General features: G+C 39.3%; 1 protein-coding gene across 2 annotated transcripts in view; it reads left to right on the top strand.

The window, feature by feature from the left end:
• LOC137127369 (copine-9-like) overlaps positions 1–21,020 on the top strand; it is a 147,785-nt gene that overhangs the window by 118,911 nt on the left and 7,854 nt on the right. For both annotated transcript variants that reach the window (XM_067504257.1, XM_067504256.1), the window contains 3 exons: positions 2,580–2,707; positions 9,114–9,216; positions 10,593–10,650. In XM_067504257.1, coding sequence (XP_067360358.1) covers positions 2,580–2,707; positions 9,114–9,216; positions 10,593–10,650 — 289 coding nt within the window. The remainder of the gene's footprint in view (positions 1–2,579; positions 2,708–9,113; positions 9,217–10,592; positions 10,651–21,020) is intronic.

Here is a 21,020-nt window from a genome sequence, read left to right as displayed (position 1 = left end):
GGACCTGCACTGTGGTAAACAAAAACTTTAACTGTCTTTATTTCACACTATATGCTAATCCTGTTCGGGTCTTTGCATCTGTAGTGTACACAGTGAAAGGAAATGCATATTTTAAAATGCAATCGCGCGGATTAAAACGGCAAGAAAGTGCAGCAGAACTAAGGAAGCTGCTCATTGTGGAAAGTTGAGTGATGGCTTAGTATTTACTACCTATTTTATGGGGAGACAAAAAAAACATTATTACTTACTTTTCAAGCCGAATGCGATTGTAAACGTCCAGCACCATTTCAAACTTTTGGAATTTCTGTGTATTATTTGCTGTTGGTGAAATTTTGGAAACTGCCAGAATAGTACATAGTTCACATACAGTACATGTATTGTACTGTATATTTGTATATAGAACAAGAACAAGTGATTTGTTATTATAATGAGGAAGAATGTGAATGTGAAAGTGAATTTATATAAATGAAAAGTTGGAAAAATTCTGATACTAAACATATGAATAAGCCAGACCACAGTCTTTTCCTAAGCTCCTCCCAGACCAATTTTCTTTACTGTAACCATGAGGACATTATGTACATGGTGTGAGGCTACTTATGTAACATATGTTGTGTATTGCCAAGCTAAGCATGTTTATGAACCCGCCCAGATAAATGATCAGCTGTTATTTAGGGGCCATGCACGTGATAGTATCTGAATAGAAATAGCAGGCACCAGATTTTTGGTATCTAAATAAAATAAAAATAGTTAAGTTTCAGTAGCTGCTTGTTGAAATGGTACCAATGAAGAAACAGGTGTCTTTTTATCAATATTGCCTGTTGATTGGACTAATGATAAAACCTGACCATCGTGGTTCATTCCCATTAGCCAAAACGTTCATTTTACAAGTTTGTGCAGGTCTGAAAGTTTGCTAAATCAGTCTGAGATTAGAAATAACAGAAGTTTAGAATATAAAAATATTCTTGCATAAGGCCCAACGTCTAGCAGACAGTCTATAAAAGCTGACTTTAGACACTCAACAAAACGAACAGCAACAATTATTGCTCTCTTAATTTGCTCAGACAGAGGGAGTTTAACAGGCAGCATGATTACATGGATTGACAATACAAAGGTGCAATTAGACACAAATTCACTCTGGCATAAAATTCTTCTTGCTTTCTGTCTGAAAGTTACAGAGTGCTCTGCAAACTAATGAGCAACCAGGTCAATTATTTTTATTAAATCCAGGTATGTGTGTGTGGATTGTTCAGTGTTATTTCCCTGAAGGGTCTTGTATGATGTATCAGGTCACTTTCTGTGGCCCTCCAGCTCATTACATTAAATTAATAAGACCTAAACTATCAAACAGTTAATACGTAAAAGCAGGAGAGCATTGCTTGAGAGTTTCTCAGGAAGACAGACTAAGGTGTGTTGAAGATAAACCTGCGACTTTTCAAAGCGAATATGATATGGAGAATAATTGACTTTTGCTAGGTTGAAAAACTATGGTGGCCACGAGTGAATCAATATGTAGCTCGCATTGATGAACTACACATTCACGACAGCGAAAGAAACTAAAGATGCCACTGTGTTTGAGGACTCGTTTGGAAAAATAGGGTTATGAAATGCGATATAATATGTCAAGTAGTCCTCACATTTTAACCTGAGCAATGTTATTGTTACTCATACTTGCTTAAATGATACAGTCATGAGAGCAGACTATTCCAAACAATATATGTATAAATAAGGAAGTATTTTTAGAGTGATTTAGTCCAACTGTAACTCGGGCAGCTTGATTTCAAAGCATGGGGGGTTTTTTAAATAAAGAAACACATGAGAATAATATGTCCTAGATATTTTTTCTCAAAACTTTTGTGTTTCGTAAAACCAAAGAACACAACTTACTCACTTTGAACAGAATGAGTGTGTGTGTGATTGTGAGTGTGAATGGGTGAATAAGAAGCAGTGTAAAGTGCTTTGAGTGCCAATAGGTAGAAAAGTGCCAAATAAGTGCAGACCATTTACCATAAGCACAGAAATGAACCATGGATGGTCGTCAGGGCAACAGAACATACAAACCATGTGTTAGAATATGTCCCAGATTCAATTTTACCTTCTGGTTGCAGCCTTTCTACGTAGAGTTTGCATTTTCTCCCTGTGCTTGTGTGGGTTGTACTCTAGTTACTCCGGTTTCCTCCCACAGTCACACGGACAAACACGGATGTTAGGTTCATTTCTGAATCTAAATTGCCTGTAGGTTTGCATGTGAGTTTGAATAGTTGTGTGTCTCCGGCGACCTGTCCAGGGTTGACCCCACTCCTCACCCTTTGACAGCTGACAGTAATTTTCCATAATTAAAATAGTAAATGTATGTAATACTGGTCTATAATATGTCTTGTCTGTAATATACAGTATAATAATGTTTGGTGGTAAAGTACACAGGTGTGAATACGAGTGTATGTCCCTCTGTGTTGGCCCTGAGACGGACTGGAGACCGGTCCAGTGTCGAGCCTCCTTGCAATAAGCGGTTACAGATAATGAATGGCTGGATTAAAAATCATTCATTGTCTTCCAGTTTTTTTTTCTTTTCTCTCTTGCAGAACTCAAATACAGAAAACCCCAACTGTGTAGGGATTGATGGTGTTCTAGAGGCATATTTCCAGAGCCTGCGAACTGTTCAGCTGTATGGCCCAACCAACTTTGCTCCTGTCATCAACCAGGTGGCAAGGTGAGAGGAAGTCACACACACACACACACACACACATATATACAATCACACTCTCCTGCTGATGTTTCCCCTACTATCTTTTGAGCATTTTGATACTTTTTAGACCCTGTTTAGAAAAAGCAAGACTAATTCATTTGTTTCTGCTGCACACAAAGAAAAGTTTAAGATCAAAAGTTTAGGATTTCTTTCAGACCACCCACCTTTTATCTCTTCCAAAAGTGTTGGAACACATGGCTTACAGGTGTTTCTTTACACCCAGGTGTGTCCTGTGAGATTATTTCCAATACTTCTGGAGGGGACTGTAGTTTGTAGGGTAATGATTGTAAATTTTCCTTCTTTAAAAACTACAATGCAATCTTCCCTACACCTTGTGCCCTAATGCAGCTCCACATATGTATGCGTCACTTACCTTGTGCTCTCACGGTAAGCCAGTGGTTCATGTGTGCATAACTTGGATACAAACACAACATATCTGCAGGTAACTTAAAGGCAGACAGCTAGAGAGTTGATAAGTGTATCATATAAACTGTCATCCCCGTCTTTGTTTCATGTTATTATTTGCCATTGTCATACTTTAACAGTGTGTAATACATTCACGAAGTGAAATTATTCAGGTTATATCAGGCTAAGCCAGTTGAGAAAATACTATATTATTTTCATAGAAAGTTGCAAACTGTAGAAACTCCTACCACGGCTGTTAGCCAGCACACTGACCTTACATATGGAGCTGGCCAACACTCCCTAGCTCTCTGATATGCATGTGATATCTCTTTCAGGTGAAGCAAGCATGTGTGTTCTCTTTGGGTTTGGTTATCTACCAGCTTATTCACACACACACTCACATACCCTTTCAGAGGACTATTTACTTTCTAAGCAAGGTTTCCTCAGAGCTGCAGAGCTCATAATAACTGGCTTAGTGAGACCATTATAGACAGTTAGCTCAAACTGCTCATGCATTAATGAGAGGAAACAACTGGCTCAGGACTGGTTTAGGCCTCAGGGTCATTTCGACCAAGGATGTGTGTATTGCTGTCGGTGTCTCTGTGTCTAATATCTGTAATGCAGGTTTAATAGTTTTGTAGATGGTAGTTTTGTTGTACTGGACAGTAATGGCTTAACATTATTTGCCTCTGCTTAGGTCTTAGTGGTACTAAAGTCTTACTGTGACCTGTCCCCTGATAAACAGATACAGATTCCTCTGCTATCCTGAAGAGCATGGAGCTGCTCTTGATAGGGTTACGTCTCACAAACGGGTAACCTGTGCTAAATGCCTGCTAGCACAGATGATCAAAATCATTATCGTCTCCAGCTGCATTCAATCCCAGGCGAGCAAAGTTACAGAGGTAGCACAGAGGTTAATGATGGCAGATGCTGTAAAATATAGCAAATCTTTTAAATCAACTACATTAAGACCGTGATGTTTTACTATTTGAGGCTTACATCCCTAGTTTAACAACCTCCTAATAGGACTAAACTATGCTGGCTAACCTGGATGTGCAACCCCCCTCGTTTGGGCTCTTGGACTGGCAGGGGTTGACTCTCACCAAAACAATCCTGTCTTGCACTGAAGACATATTTTCCTGTAGTTGTTATGCATCAGGAGGTAATGATGTTTACACTACAAAGCTTATGAGGTCAGATGCATTTCAGAGCACTTCAGCGAGTGGTTTGAGTGATGAGGTTGTACATTTTAAAACCAAGTGTAAACAGATCTTTGTCTAAAGGCAGGTCTCACTCAGTGTAGCAGCTAAGAGAGAGAGATTTCTCTCAGAGTTGTTGGAGACCAACACAGAAATAAAGAATATTGGATGGAACATGTGATAGCCAAAAGACCGTAGTCCTTGGGACGTAATCTCTGTACCCGCAGTTTGCATCTGTTTGGGGACCTCTGCGAAAAACCATACCCCGTGTCTTCTGCCAAAGTTTAGGGACAGATTATGCTCATGACAAAAAGGTTATTGGAAACAAATACTGACATATTCCTATGACATACCCATTTGTGTGCCTCGTCACCAGGAAACTCATTGAAGAGAAGAGCTTTAGAGCTGCATCAGCTGTAGAATCCCATTCATAAGCAGGGGATGAAAATCTATTAGGGATATTTGACTTGAACTGGCCATCAGTACCCACCTGAAGAAATAGTACTTCTACGTCAACCTTTATATTGATTAAGATTTGAAATAATGGTGTCATCATTTGTTGAGCCATACATGTTTTATAATGACAGTAATACTAATAACAATAACTGGATATTTAAAGAAGTTGGTATTAACTGCAGTTCCATTTGCTCGACGTTGTAACTGCTGTTTGTGTGTTTTTATTGTGTGTCCCTACTAACAAAATGTAGATTATTGCGTCCTGCGTGACAATCTGCCCACCTTTGCAAATGTCATCAGCCCAGGTTCCTGTAAGAAAATCTAGTTAAAGTGCTCTGCTTGTTTTCATTTCAGCTATTAGTGAGACTCGACTCAAACTCTTCTCTTATTCTTTTTCCTGAAATGCCATCATTAATAGATGCCTGGTTGTGTGTTGAGCAGATGGCAGAAGTCAGTGTGACGCCACTCCGAAGCTAATGTTACCTGTATCACTGTTAATTAACAATTTTTACGGCGAAGTCACGTATAATACATAGTTTGTAAGTATTTAGAATGTTGCTAGTAGAGGCTACATTTACTTTGTTTGATCAATTTCATTCAATTCAATTTCAATTTTTGAGATTTTAACATAAGCCGCCAAGTTAATTTAGCTTTTGAGCCTCATCACAAATGCAATGTGGGTATAGGGCAGTTAAGAAAGCTGAAATGAGTTTACACATGTAAGAACTGAACTGATAAGAAAACCAGTGCTTTGTGTTTTACATACCTAGTGTAGTGTAACTGACAGATGAATCCATTAGTGGGACTTTGCATATTTCTACATTACACATTTCTTAAAAAAAATAATAATAAATTTCTCTATATAAAAATGCTATGAGTGCTTATAAAAAAAACTATGTACATAGCATTAAACACAATCTCAATAAATATTTGTGTAATATTTACTGTATGAATTACATGTGTAGGATTTACTAACCTGTATAAAAAAATACTTATTTCTCCTCTTTAAATATTTCCATAATCATTAGATTATGGAACAAATTCCTGCTTTAATTTCTCAGTTTTGAAGTTGAAACTGTCGATAATGTCCTTATTAATGAGGCCATAGTGGGTGGTGGAGTCATACCCCCCCCCTTTCCCCCCGCCCCCCTTGCCCCGTTCATTCATTTTAAATAGAGTGGCCAAAACTTTAGAACCACCTCTTAAATGTATAATACACTTCAGTACGACTCCACCATCACTCACTTTGACCTCAATAGAACACAATTATTTCTAGAGCAGCATCCTTTAAACTGTTACAATGTACATATCAGATATTTTTTTAAAAAATCATGTATTATAGTAGAAAATATTTTATAAAAGTTATACATATCACATGATGTCATATACATATCAGAATAAAGATGATCACTGTTAACTCTCAGCAGTTTTATTCAACGTGCACAGCCTATAGTGAGGAGGAGAAACTGGAGTAGCAACAACGTTCATCCATAAATGGGTCTGAGCAGGGTCTGCACAAGATAACAGAAATTAATTTTATATTTTAATACAAGTGTTCCTGCTATTCCAACTAATTAAAATTGTTAGAAATGTCCTCCCACTTATGAGTAGTGATGACTGAATAGACATGTGTGATACCTTTCCCCTCTGGTCCTAATCCGCTCGGCCCCCCTTCTCACCAGTCCTTCTGTGGTTTCTTTTGAGCATTTTGTGGCACCTTGCAATGAATTCAGCAGCTTATGCTGCTGCGCCATTAACCATTTGGAAAGTGCTTTGAGTGAACTTTATTTTCCAATGTCCATTCACAGCAAGTGCATCAATATTACGTGGGAAAAAAGTCTTCCTGTTAAATTTTGCAATACAAATATTCTACAAGCTCATTTTAAAAACACATAAAATGTTACCAATTCAAATTTTTTTGGAGCAAAGCCGCTGTTAAGGTTGTAACAGATTTTTTGGCTGGTTATTACCTGCTATTGTATTTTTGTCTCCCGTATAAAGCAATAATATCCTTTCTCAGTTGAGTGTGATTGCAGTTGCGTAATCAAATGGAGTGTAGCAGTGCTGTGTTGTTCAGCTGTGGGCTCAAGAGCTTCAAACTACATCACCGTCACTCAGATGCAAAGAAAGAATAGAAAAGTTTATTTCCACACTCCCTGTCCTCACACTTTTTTCTTTCCTTCTCATTTTTTTATGACTCCACTTATTTTTTGCTCTGATTATCAGATGCACAACTGTTTTTGACTTCCCACCTCTTTACCTTCACCATGTTCTGTATACCAACTTTTACATCCACTCATTTCGTCTTTCTTTCTTCCTTTTCTTTAATTAAACTCTCCGCTATACTCTTCCTGATACTGTGCCTTTTCCATGTCCTTATCCTCCCCCTCATCCTCCTCCACCTCTTCATCTGCCACTACTTTGTTGTTGTCATCCATGTAGGAGGTTTACAGTACTGATGAAGAGAAGAGAGGAGGAGGAGGTACAGGATGCATGGTATAATCCATATGTACATAAATACACAGAGCTCCTGCCATTTGCAAGTTTTTGGAACAGCAATTACATTTTCACAGCCAGTGAAAGATGCGCTACTTCTCTCCAACAGTTAGTGCGTGTTTACACTTATTGTGTTGTCTTTTGTCCAACTTTTGTCTGGATATACACTTGTGTTTTGTCTGCAGAGAAGCTGAGCTGTTCATCTGTGTTTATCTGGTCTATGATCTGGTCTTTGTTTAAAGAACTGGCATTGTGGAAAACAAGAAAACTGAGCTCAGGGATGGATTAAGTTTTGGAATTTGTGTCATGTGACATGACACGCAAATGTGATACCCCATAGCTTCTATATCTGACTTTTACTGCTTTCTTCTTTATTTGTTCTAATTAAAGGCAGAGACAGTGGGATAGATTTTGGGTTTGACCCTCCACTGTAAAAAAATGTTTTAAAGATGACAGTAAAATATATTGAACTATAAAGTTGCATATGACTTTGTGTACTGCGCTGCATCCGTGTAATTTAATGACTGGATTCCAGATAAATTGGGATTTTCTGCATATGCACCGTCAAAAACCAACATGAAGTGAATGGGCACAAGCTTTTAATCTGGTCGACAAATCCATCGGGCAAGCAATCCACTGAGATGTACTTCATCCATTATCCATTCACACCTATTAATAATTTAGACTCACCATTTAACCTGACATGTGGGGTGGTAGTAGTCAGTTGGTAAAGGCAGTCGCCCACGGACCACAGGGTTAGTGGTTCGATCCCCAATCCCAAGTATATGTCGAAGTGTCTCTGGGCAAGACAATGAACCCCCAACAGCCCACTCCTAGGTTTGCAGTGTCGGTCCAAGCCCGGTAGAAATTAATGGAGGAACATGGCACAAAGGTTACAGCTCCTGCAGACTTTAGCGTAAAACATACAGCAAAATGTTGTCCCCTGTTTTATCATTCCATCTATTGGTATATTTTTCTATTATTCAGCAATACAGAGATCGTGTTATCAGGGAAATTGAAGATGTATGATGAGGGAGGAAACAATGAAGAAAACAAAAGGGGTGAATGTAAAGACAAGCATAAAGGGAGACTGTGAGCAATTCGGCAGACAGACAGGCACAGCTTGCCACTTTGACTCTTTTCAGCCTCAGGCCAGACTGAGTATGACCCAATCAAACAGTGAGTCAGACATCAGTTCTCCCTGCTGGGAACATAGCATCACCTGGACATGGAACAAAAATTCTCTATTATGCAGCACAGCATGGAGGTTCATATGTAAATGTGAGTGGTTATGTGGTGGTCCAATAAATAGGCTGAATTGTCTGCATCAAGATTTTAAGTCATTTTATTAGGACTTCAGGAACATTGAGAGTTGAGAAGCTTGTCCCATCCATTAGAAATTATTAATGTATGCATTAGCATTGGTGTAGCAGCCAACATAGAGTCTAAGGACTGAGAATAGAATGTTGATCAGAAATATCCATACACCTATCATCATCATCATCATCATTATTATCATTATCATTAGCAAAAACTTAAATATGCAGCACGCCTGACCTTTGGTTAAATGTCCCGTATCAAGTTTTATTCTTAGCAGATATATTTGGTAGCCGCAACAACCTTCTGGCAAAGATATCTAGATATTTTACATATTCGACCACTCTTCTTGGCAAAAATGGTTAATCTATTCACCACATTAGAAAAATGATGCCACTGTGGAATTTAGGTACACACAGACCATTTAACTGTGTGTGTGTGTGTGTGTGTGTGTGTGTGTGTGTGTGTGTGTGTGTGTGTGTGTGTTATGATCTTAGGTGTGCTGCAGAAGTGACTGATGGGTCCCAGTACTTTGTGCTGCTGATGATCACAGATGGCGTCATCTCAGACATGGCACAGACCAAAGAAGCTGTGGTTAATGTGAGTAGACACAATACTGTAAGGACACCACATAAACTCACCACATGTTTTGTATATCGTTATTTTTCACACACACAAAAAAAGTAAATTGTTATAATACACCTAAAATTAGACCTAGTTGAATGAATGTACATTTCATTTTCAGAAATTGAATTGCTGGACAGGTTTTTATTTTTTTCAAACTAAAGAAGAAATAAGTATTTTAATAAGCTAAAAAACAACATAAACAGAATTCAATTAATAATACTAAGAAGAATGGAAAACCAATCTTATGGCTTAGATATGGGGGTGAGAGTAAGTCTAAATCAGTACAGTATTATATAAATGTGTTGTAAAGAATTTAAGGCCCTGGGTATAAACTGCATAAACTGTTTCCATTTGCCAGGAAACTTTTAAGCAACTTAGTTTCCCTTCCTGGATTTTCACTGGGGGAACCTGGGCCTGAATTTAATCAACAAAAATTATTATTGTTGTTATTATTATTATTATTATTATTATTATTATTATTATTATTATTATTATTATTATTATTATTATTATTATTATTATTATTATTATTATTAAAAGACAGTGTTATTTACATTAATCAATGTATATGCTAATTCTACTAAATTATTCATTGTGAGCTATATAAGCATGTTTTATTATTTGCAGTTGATTATTAAGTTCTTCAGTGTACAGGTATTTGTGTCATAAACAAAAGTAAGACCTATACTATTTATTTTGTATTTTTAAAAAAGGGAAAGAATTGATAAACAGCCAGTTTACATTTATTTAAAATGTTCATGGTGATGGAAATGATGTTGGTCATGTTGTTCATTACGATGCCAGAAAATTGCAATGAGTAAAGTGATACACATATTAAAGACAACAAATACATACACACAAACAGGATATACACCCGACATATACATCATATCAGATTGTCTATTGGTTAAGTGCCCACACAAGTGGCCTTCGTAGTCATTTGGCAGGCACTTTTATCCCAAACTACGTAGAAGTGAGATACAAGGCATCAAAAATCGAAGTCAAGGGGAAAACATTAAAGCACTGTGCTATAAGAACAAGTGCTTCGGTTTCCGTGTCCTCTGCAAACGTACAACCCCAATTCCAAAAAAGTTAGGAGAAAGAGTAAACGTAATTAAAAAGGAATTTGATGATTGGCAAATTTCACAATGGAACTTAAACAACATATCACGTTGAAACGGATACATTTTATAATTTCATGGAAAATATTGGCTCATTTTGAATTTGATGCCTTTTTTTCAAGGTTGGACGGTCTGTGTACTGTACATTTTATTGTATTACACACTGTGAGTATCTTTCAGTCGTGACGCAGGAGCCTGGTTTACACCTTTTCTGTGTTTCGTCCACAGGCAGCCTCTCTGCCCCTGTCTATCATCATAGTCGGAGTGGGCCCTGCTGAGTTTGACGGTGAGTGTCATTTCGGTCATTTCACCGCCGAAGGATACAGTTCAGAGATATCGTCATTGATTTATTCAACGAGACCAAGCATTTCTTCACTGCCATTGTTGCTGCATTGTTGAAAATAATTCTAATATCACGTAGCAATTTTCAGCCTATTTAGAGGCCTTCACAATGCTTCCGTGGCACAGATATGCAAATCCTGTATTTATTTCCCTCACACACCCCCTTTACATGCTCGTAATATCAGTCATCCACACTCTTTAGTCTTTTTTTTTTTTAAACAGCAGGGGGCTGTGGCAGGCCACAGACAGAAAATAACATCTACAGTATTGCTGGAAAATAAGCATCTCACTGGTATTTGAAAATGTGCACGATTACAATTTGCGGTGATCTGGATGGGCCGGACTTTTGAATGACATGAACAGCCACTGACCTTTTTCAAACCTTTGTTCCAGAAAAACTGGGACACTGTGTAAAATGTAAATGAAAAGAAAATGTGGTGATTTGCAACGTATCTGAACCCTATATTAGACTCAGACAACATATAAAAATGTAACTGACAAATTTGTTTTTTAAAACATATTTGCTCATTTTGAACACAATATTGAAACAGGGTCATGTTTACCGCTATGTTGTGTCACCTCTTCTTTTAGCAACACAGTGTGTTTAGAGACTGAATAGACCAACTGCTTTCATTTTTATTTTTCTTCCGTTCTTTCTTTACGTAGGATTTCAGCTGCTCCAAATCTTTTCAATACGTGACAGGTCTGGACTGCAAACAGATCAGTTTAGCACCTGGGCTATTTTATCACTGAACCACTCTGTTTTAAGATGTGCAGGATGTGGGTTGACATTGTGTTGCTGAAATAAAGACCTTTTCTGAACAAGATGTCAACTGTATGACAGCATATATTGTTCCAACATCTGTATTTATCATTCAGCTTTAATGGAGCCTTCACAGAAATAAAAGTTACCCACGGTGTGTGCACAAATGTACCTCCACACCATAATAGAAGCTGTTTTTTAACTGTGCACTGCCAAGTCAGATGGCTTCTTTCCTCTTGAACATGGAGGATGTGGATTTCCAAACAATTTCAAAGTTTGTCTCATCAGACCACAAGCATTTTCCACTTCAGCTCAGTCCATTTTTAATGAGCTCAGGCTCAGAAAAGGTGGTGCTGTTTCTGGATCTTGTTTATATATGGTTGTTTCTTTGCACGGTAGAGTTAAAATGATCATTTATGGATGTGAAAACCGTGTTCACAAGGGTTTTCCGAGGTGCTCCTGAGCGCATTAAGTGATTTCCATTACAGATTCATGTCTGTGTTTAATGTAGTTAAGCCTGAGGGCCTGACGATCATGACAACTGACTACTGATTTTCAATCTCATCCCTTGCGTACAGATTATCAGAATGTTTCAAGAATATTATAGTTGATGAAAAACTTCATTCCATTCTTTACTTCTAAAAGGCTTTTTAGCATTACATACATTTCTTAGAGTTTAGTTCCCTCTTTCCCCATTTTTTTTTTTTTTTTTGTTGTTTTGGATAAGTTGATTGAATCGATATGAAAATGGGCAAATATGTTTCATTATTCCTATTCTATTTCACCATTTGATATGTTCATGGTTGTTGCTGTTGTTATATAAATTTGAAATGATTGGCAAATTGTTGCATTATCTTTGTAAGACCTTGAATATTTTTAACTGTGAACAGGGTCTGAGTTAAACATCCGGTTATAATGGGTCTCCATAGATTTTAATGCATTTTGTAATTTATACACAATGATAGTGTGCAGGATTCTGGGGGCGGGTGTAGCTCAGTTGGTAAGGAATTCTTCCACGGACCACAGGGTCAGTGGTTTGATCCCCAGTCCTGGCTATATGTTGACGTGTCTCTGGGCAAGACACTGAACCCCTAACAGCCCATTCCCCTGCCCAGCTTCGCTGTCCTGGTCCAAGTCCGGTAGAAATATGGGGAGGGTTGCGTCAGGAAGGGCATCCGGCATGAAAACTGTGCCAAATCAACATGCGGACAATGATCCGCTGTGGCGACCCTGAACTCACGGGATAAGACGAAAGGACAAAAAACAAAAACAAAAGTGTGCAGGATTCTGATTATAAATACAATGGGCCTCCATAAACTTTGCTTTAGGAGTGAGCATGTTTGACGTTTCTATCACTCAAAGGTTGTAGTAGTCGAGTGATTGAACAGTGTTATATTAGATGCTGATGTGCTGTAAAACACAGTTTCCCACAGATTGAGTTTAATATCAAATTGTGCCTCCTGTGCACTGATTGCGTATTGGAAGTAGAGCAGATTTCCACATGTCTCCCTCTGGCGATCGCAGGCTAAATTCTCCTAGCATTGTCTGGACTTCATGTGTGAAATGGGCTTTGTCTTTGCTTTACTTTTTAACTCTAAACTGCATCATTTTGAGCACATGTTTAGGTGATAACTGTGCTCAACATTACGCGATAAAAAAATTTGATTGGACCAGATGAGCATCCATATACTTAGGACATTTCCAGTCTTGTTTGTATTTTTTTAAATATCTGGATGAACTGTTGCTGTGTTTCAACTGTCTGATCCTCAAGCAGCCTTTGTTTTATTGGATATAGCAGTGTTTCCTTGTAATGGCACTGGTGACAACACGGTTATAATAACTGAGAGGAATGAGGAGCAAAACCATGGCAATTATTGATTTGAACCATAAAATTATCATTTATTGTTACTTTTAATTCATTATTTATTGACTGCTTGCCTGCTAATGTTCCTATACAAGCACACTGTCTTTAAGATACCTATATCTGTTTAGTAAATCAGTTGCCATGGCAATACTTTGAAGACATGATCTGGCTTCCTCCTGTCTAGCTGCAGAACTAATAATTTAACATGGCCCGTTTTGCGCTAGTGTTAGTTATTTGTCATACAAAGCGACTGTTCTGAAATCATCCAGACTTGTCACATGTGATGAGGTTTCACTGCTCAGATAGTCGCTGCCTTTCAGGTATCCTGCACAGCATAGTGGCTGAGAGAGAGGAAACTCGATGTGACGAGAATACTCATTCTCACATGGTAGTGTTTAAAAGTTCCTGTGACATTACAGCTCACAATGAAACTGATTTATATCACAGCAGATTTGCAGCTTCACCATGGGCTGCTGTCCAAAGTTAAGAGGTTTTTCACATATAATCAAGTTTTCGATATATCTGCACAGCTCCACTCTGAGTCTCGGAGACAGAATGTCCTAGATTTCCATCCTCATTCTGCGATGCGTAAGACAGTAGTTAGGTCTTTGCCAAATTATACATTCTCCACTCCTTGCAAAAGTCCTGGGACGGACACACTTGAGGATTTATTTTTGTTTCCGCAAAGACCCAGGTGATATTGTTTTCAGACCTCTCTACCTTACTCCCACACATAGAAGGAAATTTCCTTTTCAAGCATACATTTTCACAAGCTTGAGTTGTGATTGACCACTAGGCAGGAACAGAATGTATTTAATTAAATGATCTTGTATTATTTAGTTTATTGTTAAAGAAAATGTGCATTTTGTTTCAAATTGGGTTTTTATCTTCAGATGACCACTTCTCAGTTGTTTTCTGATAATATTACACAACAATGTCTCTGAACAGCTAAGGGCTCATATTATAGTTGACGCATTCATCAATCGCAACTTTAAGACCATCTTGTTTGTGATGTTCATTTTGTCAAATTTGTAGAAGATCCATTCATCCATTATCTGTCAGCACTTATCCTGTTGAGGGCCATGGGCCTATTCCAGCTGTAATAGGGCAAGAAGTAAGGTCCACCCTGGACAGGTCTCCAGTCTATCTCAGAGCCAACACAGAGAGACATACACTGATAGACAACCATTCACACTCACATCCGCACCTTCAGGGAATTTAGAGTCAACACAAAACCTAACATGCTTGTCTTTGGACTGTGGGAAGAAACTGGAGTATGCAGAGGAAACCCACCCAAGCACAGGGAGTTTTAGTTCTAACCACTCTGCCACCTCTGCCATTAAAAGCATAGAATCATAAAAGCTTTGATCAAAGATATAGCAGCAATCACACTGGGCCCCAAACATTCTTAGATATTTCATTTTTCTGAACCTTCATGGTTTACATACTACAGTAAAAGTCATTTCAACTTATCCCATTAGTTCAGGGTCGCCACAGTTCCTCATTGTCCACATGTTGATTTGGCACAGTTTTTTTTTACACCAGTTGCCCTTCCTGACGCAACCCTCCCCAATTTCTACCAGGCTTTATACAGCCAGTAAAAGGTGTTTAAAAGCCCTTGAACATATTCACCTTTAGTTGATTTAATGTTTAAAAAACTTTAATTAAAAAACAGACTTTCATGTTAAACTTTAAAAACTCTAAAATCTCCTTGAGTACCTTGAATCCATTAAGAAATGGAAGAAGGCAGTCGTCCACAGACCACAGGGTCAGTGGTTCAATCCCTTGTCCCCTGTCCCCTACAATGACAATGAACCCCTAACAGCCCTTTCCCCTCCCCAGCTGCGCAGTGCCAGTCCAAGCCCGGTAGAAATTGGGAATGGTTGCGTCAGGAAGTGCATCCGGCCAAAAAAAAAAAAACTGTGCCAAATCAACATGTGGCACCTGTTGTGGCAACGCTGAACTCACGGAATAAAATCGAAAGGACAAAGAATAAAAAATGTAGAGGCAGGCTTTTAAATGTTTCTTTCGATTCACTCCAGAGATCAGTGTATGACAAACACTGAACATTTATGTGATTCCACATTTCACAATTGAGCTGATAGCGAAAGCATTCCACTGTACATGTTCACTAATAATTTAATGAACACATTTCTCGTAGTAATTCCACACGTTTCACAAATCAGTTCCTTCCATTATTAACCAAATTCTAATCCACATGTTTAGTCCACGTAGAGATGGTTTATTTCGAATGTAGAGGCAGGCTTACTAGAGTCCAGTGGTCGAACAATTATCGACTCCAGAGATTTCCCGGATGCATAGATGTTTGGGTTTTAGAGAAAATTAGGTGATTTGGTTTCAATGCCTCCAGGTCATTTGGATCAGGTGTTATAATCGTCCAAACATTGATCTTTCAGTGTAGCACCAAGTCCATTTCCAAAACCTGGCCTCTTCATGCAACAATGCGTCAAACAGCATTAATAAAAAAAATGAGTGTCCAATGAGGCTGCCACCTCTGTGTGGACAGCTCAGGCAGCCAGACATAAGGACCAAAGCAATTTAACACCTGTTCTGGTAAATGGTGGTTCATCAGGTAAGTCTGATGCAATTAAATGTTATTTTTCCCCAATTCAACTTTATTTATATATCGCCGATTCACAACAAAGTCATCTCAAGGCACTTTACAGAATAAAGATTTATAGAGAGAACCCAACAATTCCCCCTTGAACTACAAGCCTTAGGTAACAGTGGAGAGGAAAAAGTCCCTTTAATGGAAGAAATCTCCAGAATAACCAGGCTCAGGGTGGGTGGCCATCTGCCTTGACCGGTTGGGGTGAGTGGAAAGGGGAGAGAGAAGAGAACAGAACAAAAAGCAACAACAAAACATCGGGCGGGTTGGTGGGACCAGTAGCTGCACGCCGGAAGACACACAGCTTCAAAGCCGGGGGACACCTGCAGAAAGGGACAGAGAGAGGGAGGCAGTACCTTTGACGTAAAGTAGACAAAACATGGTTGCGACCGCCGTGGCCCATCCTTTCATGGATGTCCTGCAATATGAGCTCTGATAATCAAAGAATGGCAGGGTGTTTGGATTCCTCAGGCATGACAGCTCAGCCGAACCTACCACCTACACGGAGTTTATGTATCCTGCGGCTGCTCCGTTTCACTGGTTCTCCCTTAAGTAATACTGGCAGGAAACCAGGAAGAAGGAGGACTAAGGCTGAGGGAGAAAACACAACAAGGCAACAAAGTAACAACTAAAATTGAAAGCAACAACTATAACAGCAATGAGACAACCAAACAGAAGTAACAACTAAAATAGTCTGTAGCAGAAATACAGAAACTCTCAGTCTTCAGACTTGCGCAAAATCCTCTTCTATACTTAATCCATTAGTCTAACATTCCATAGGAATAATGTTCAACAGAAAGTCACTTACTGCAATGCAAGAGTAGAAGCCTCTGAACCAACCAGCAGCCAGGCAAGATGCAAAAAACAAACTAATAATAGAGGCAAAAAAAAAAACAGGTAACTCGGGAGGCGAAACAAATCAGAATATACAGGAGAATTAGCAGCTCAATGTCTGGGAGAACATGAAGAGGACCTGGCAGATGGGAGCAGGTAAACGGGGCATATATAGGTGAAATGATTTGGGGCTAAATAGGCGACCCAGAGGAATAAGAGAAAGGAGGCACGAGGAAAGAGAAAGCGCTGATCACCAGGGCAACACGGATCGTCGTCACAGCCGTGACACAGCCTACCGGACCCATTATCCAAATGCTGAATAAGTCTGGTGTTCACAGATCTGCTGATCGCTGCCTGTTCATCACCATCCACAGAATACCTTTGCTTAATAATTGTGTTTTCCTTGAGTTTTATGTGCAGCAATGTGGCTTGAGAGAATCTGACAGTTTACTTCCTCCTGACAAGAGTTTACTCATATGTCCTGGTTTCAGACAACTGAAGCATATGCTCTTGAGGAAGTCCATCTTCCTTCTATCCTCATCAAGAGAATTATGGAGTTTTTTTACAGTGTTCAAATGTACTGTATGGTCACTGTGGCAAAAAAGACAAGACTTAAGCGAGGCTTCGATGATACTGGGAGGGCCTTTCTTGTTAGAGCTGGGTTCTACGCTCACCTGGGCTTGTTTGTTCACGAACTCCACTAGGTCTTTAAACAGACCCTTATCCCTCCACTTCTCTCATAACTTGTATGGAAGTTTGGAAACAATAGCACACATGTTGGCAGCACCATTAAGCCCCTCTGTAATCTGTAATAGCATTTCCACAATCGGTCAGAAAAAGAGCAAATGAGTTGAGCGCCTCACTATTATCAGCTTTAATTGTTTGCCAACTTCGGGCCTTATGCATGTAGGCTACAGATGTCTTATATTCATTCCCAAAATGCTCCTTTGAAATTCTCTTGGCCTCTCTTTTGTATCCTTGGCTCAGTTCCACGTTAAAGCAACTTCACACTATATCGTTAAGTTGCCCAATTGTATACTGCTCCAAAAATTTCTCATTTCCAATTGTTCTTTCTTTGCTCTAATTTTCTCTTCTTCTCCCCTTATTTTTTTCCTTTTCTGCCTCAAGCTTAGCTTCTTGTTCCTCTAGAGCGTGTTTTTGCTTTAAAGCCTCAGCCTCAGCTAATAAAGCTGCCCTTTCTAGTTTAACCTTAAGGCGTACTGATGAAGCTGAAGATCCTACAGCGTGCTCAGAACTTGTCTTCGATTTCCTGGATCTCCTAGAGGATGCCACAGATAGCACACTGTCTTCAGGACACTGTCTCTCCTCCCTCACCTTATTTGCTTCCTCTATGCGCTGATGTGCCTCTTTAAATCATCGGGCAACATTGTCACAAGATGCTTTGAATAAACTTGCCCTTGGGTCAAACCAGCGTTGCTGATCACTACTCATTTCCTCTTCGGATTTAAGCTTGTGAAGTACTTCTTTGACTGAGATATTCATATCACAAAACTCCACAAACAGTTGGTTGAACTCTGTCATCAGTTTGGTTCCCACTAGCTCCACGCAGCAGTCATCATCCATTAAACAAAGTATCCTGTTCTTTTGTTTCGCCAGCTGGTCTAACTTGGCCTTTCTTGCATTTATCCAACTTTCCAAAGCATTGTCCAAGGTCTTAAGACTTAGCGTTGCCTGTTGTTTTTCCACTATTGTCACTTACGAAGTGCAGTCAATATTAGTGGACCCAGAAAGAGAGACGGAACCAGGTTATTGGGAGGGTACGAATGGTTTATTTGGCTGGGCAGCACAGGTAGAAACGGGGGGGAAAGGGGAGCGCTGACAGAAAGCGATGTAGAAGGAGAGCCCGGCCCAGGAGGTAGCGGAGGAGGTAGCCGTGGAACTAGTTGCTGGGGAAACGAGGAGTCGAATGAGGAGACTGGACGCGGCAGATTGGCCGGAGGTTCTGTGGGTGAGGAGACACAATGAACAGGTAGGTAATTCTACGCTGGTCAGTGTTGAGGAGCCTAGTGCACTCGAGTACCCTGGAGGTTACTGAGACGGCCTGGTGACTTGTGGTGTGCAGGAAACCGGTATATGAACTGCTGTCATTAGGGCCAATGATTGCATGCAGGTGTTGTCCAGGTGCACTAGGGAGGAAAGTCCAACACACAAACACAAAACAGACAGGGAGACGGAGGGAAGGAGGAGAGGAGGATGGGAGAACGGGTGCTGTGACAACTATAGCTGGATCAATTTCTCCTTCCATTATTACCCTGAATGTAAATCCTTGGTTTAGTCCATGTAGAGATGGTTTATTTCTAATGTAGAGGCAGGCTTACTAGAGTCCAGACATTGTTGTATAACAATCACTGAACATTTATTTAATTCCACGTTTCACAATCGAGCTGATAACAAAGACATTCCACAGTACACGTTCACTAATAATTCCACAGGACACGTTTCACAAAACATGTGCCTCCACAGCTACACACTTTCCACTAACTAACCTTACAATACAGAACGTGAACAAAATGTGAGGAAAACCTGGTTGGCTCATACTCGTAAGTATCAGTTGAATGACACTGAGAGATGGAGGCTCTCAATACACCTCTGACTCCTTTGAGGAGAGACTGTACATACAACTTCCCCTTCAACTAAACTAATAATCCTGCCACACACAACATTTTCCAAAGTAAATAAATGAATAAGTTACATTCTGGGGGGCCGTTCATGTAGCTAGACCTTGCATTACATTCTGATCACCACTATTATATACAACTATTTTCACTTTAAGGTGCAGCCTCACGCACCAGAATCAACTGGAAACAGTAATTCCCTTCTTTGTTTGTTAAAAGTACACACTACAACTTCAATTAGCCGCCTTCCAATTTACCTAATGCATGAGGAAGTGGTGCTATAAATGTCTGCATTTAGTAGGAAAGAAAGCTGCTGTTACTCACCTACACAATCGCTTTCCTTCTCTGAAAATGGACCTCATGGGCATCAGACAGATCTCTGCAGCTTTAAAAATTATTTGTCATTATCTACTCATTAACTACTATTTCAGTTCTAGATACCATTACTATTCCTGTTTCTAATTAGTTTTATAAATCACCTAAAAATGTTATCCATGTTGAAACTGATTAATAAGTACAACTCATTGATCATTTGCAGCTACTGTATTTATTAATCATCAATCTTATTTTATTATCCTGATCACAATGTCATGGTAAATTACTGTGCATTTCACTTTTTCTGTAAGTATATAGCATCTGAGGGCAATGCATCGATTGTTTAGGGACATGGCTTGTAAAACAGGCAGCTTATTACTCGGTGTGATGTGTAGATGCTGAGACAAGTTCTCAGTCATGTAATGTAGTGCTCAGTCTGAGGGATGTAGAAAAATAGATAATTATTATGCACTCACCTTCTGAGCACTATCGAATTAAAAATCCAAAAGTACAAAAGTGTTCTAGCTGAACAAATGTAGAGCCCTCACAGGGAGCTATTATTCAGGGAGCAGGGCTAAGATGAGGGTGAAAGGTGAATAATTGTGTGTGACAGGGAGTCGAGATCCACTGCAGGAGCTTAACAAACCACCTTTGCGTCTGTCATACATCCCCAGGTCTATTTTTACCAGCTTGTACTCCACCTATCAGTCGATCAGCTATATTGACATTTAAAATGAGTGAAGAGGAAGAGTTACATGTTACCATCCATCCAAAGCTGAAATGCAGCTATTCTTTCCCAATTTGTTAAACACAGGGCAGAAGTGAAGCAGAATCACCTTTGTCCTACAGGTTCAGACTGTCACAACCTCCATGTTACAGGCTACAAGTTCCTGCTGCTGAAAAGGCCTGTTAGAGAGTAAGATGGTTCAGGTGCCACAATCAGGTTTAAAAATCTACTCTGGCTAGCTTCCCTTTAGATTTTTTTCAGAGAAGGCTAAATTCTGATTGACTTGGGAAAATTTAATTGACAAGAGCATAGCTTGATCCCTGCTGTAATCCTTTAAGCCTATTCACCTCCCATCAGTGTTGCTGCTTCTCTAAGTCAACATACAAAACTAGTAACTGTGATGTTTCTGAAGAAGCAATAAAGTAAAAATGAAGCACATCTCTGAATTAAGTAGACCTCCACACATCACCATATGCACACTTGTGCATCTGATATCAAGTCAGAAGAAAAAAACCCCAAAACCAAATAGGAAACAAAAGCATTTGT

Source organism: Channa argus, chromosome 5 (assembly GCF_033026475.1).
Source record: "Channa argus isolate prfri chromosome 5, Channa argus male v1.0, whole genome shotgun sequence".
NCBI lineage: Eukaryota > Metazoa > Chordata > Actinopteri > Anabantiformes > Channidae > Channa > Channa argus.
Note: the sequence above shows the minus strand (reverse complement) of the source record. Positions and strands in the feature narration are given on the sequence as shown.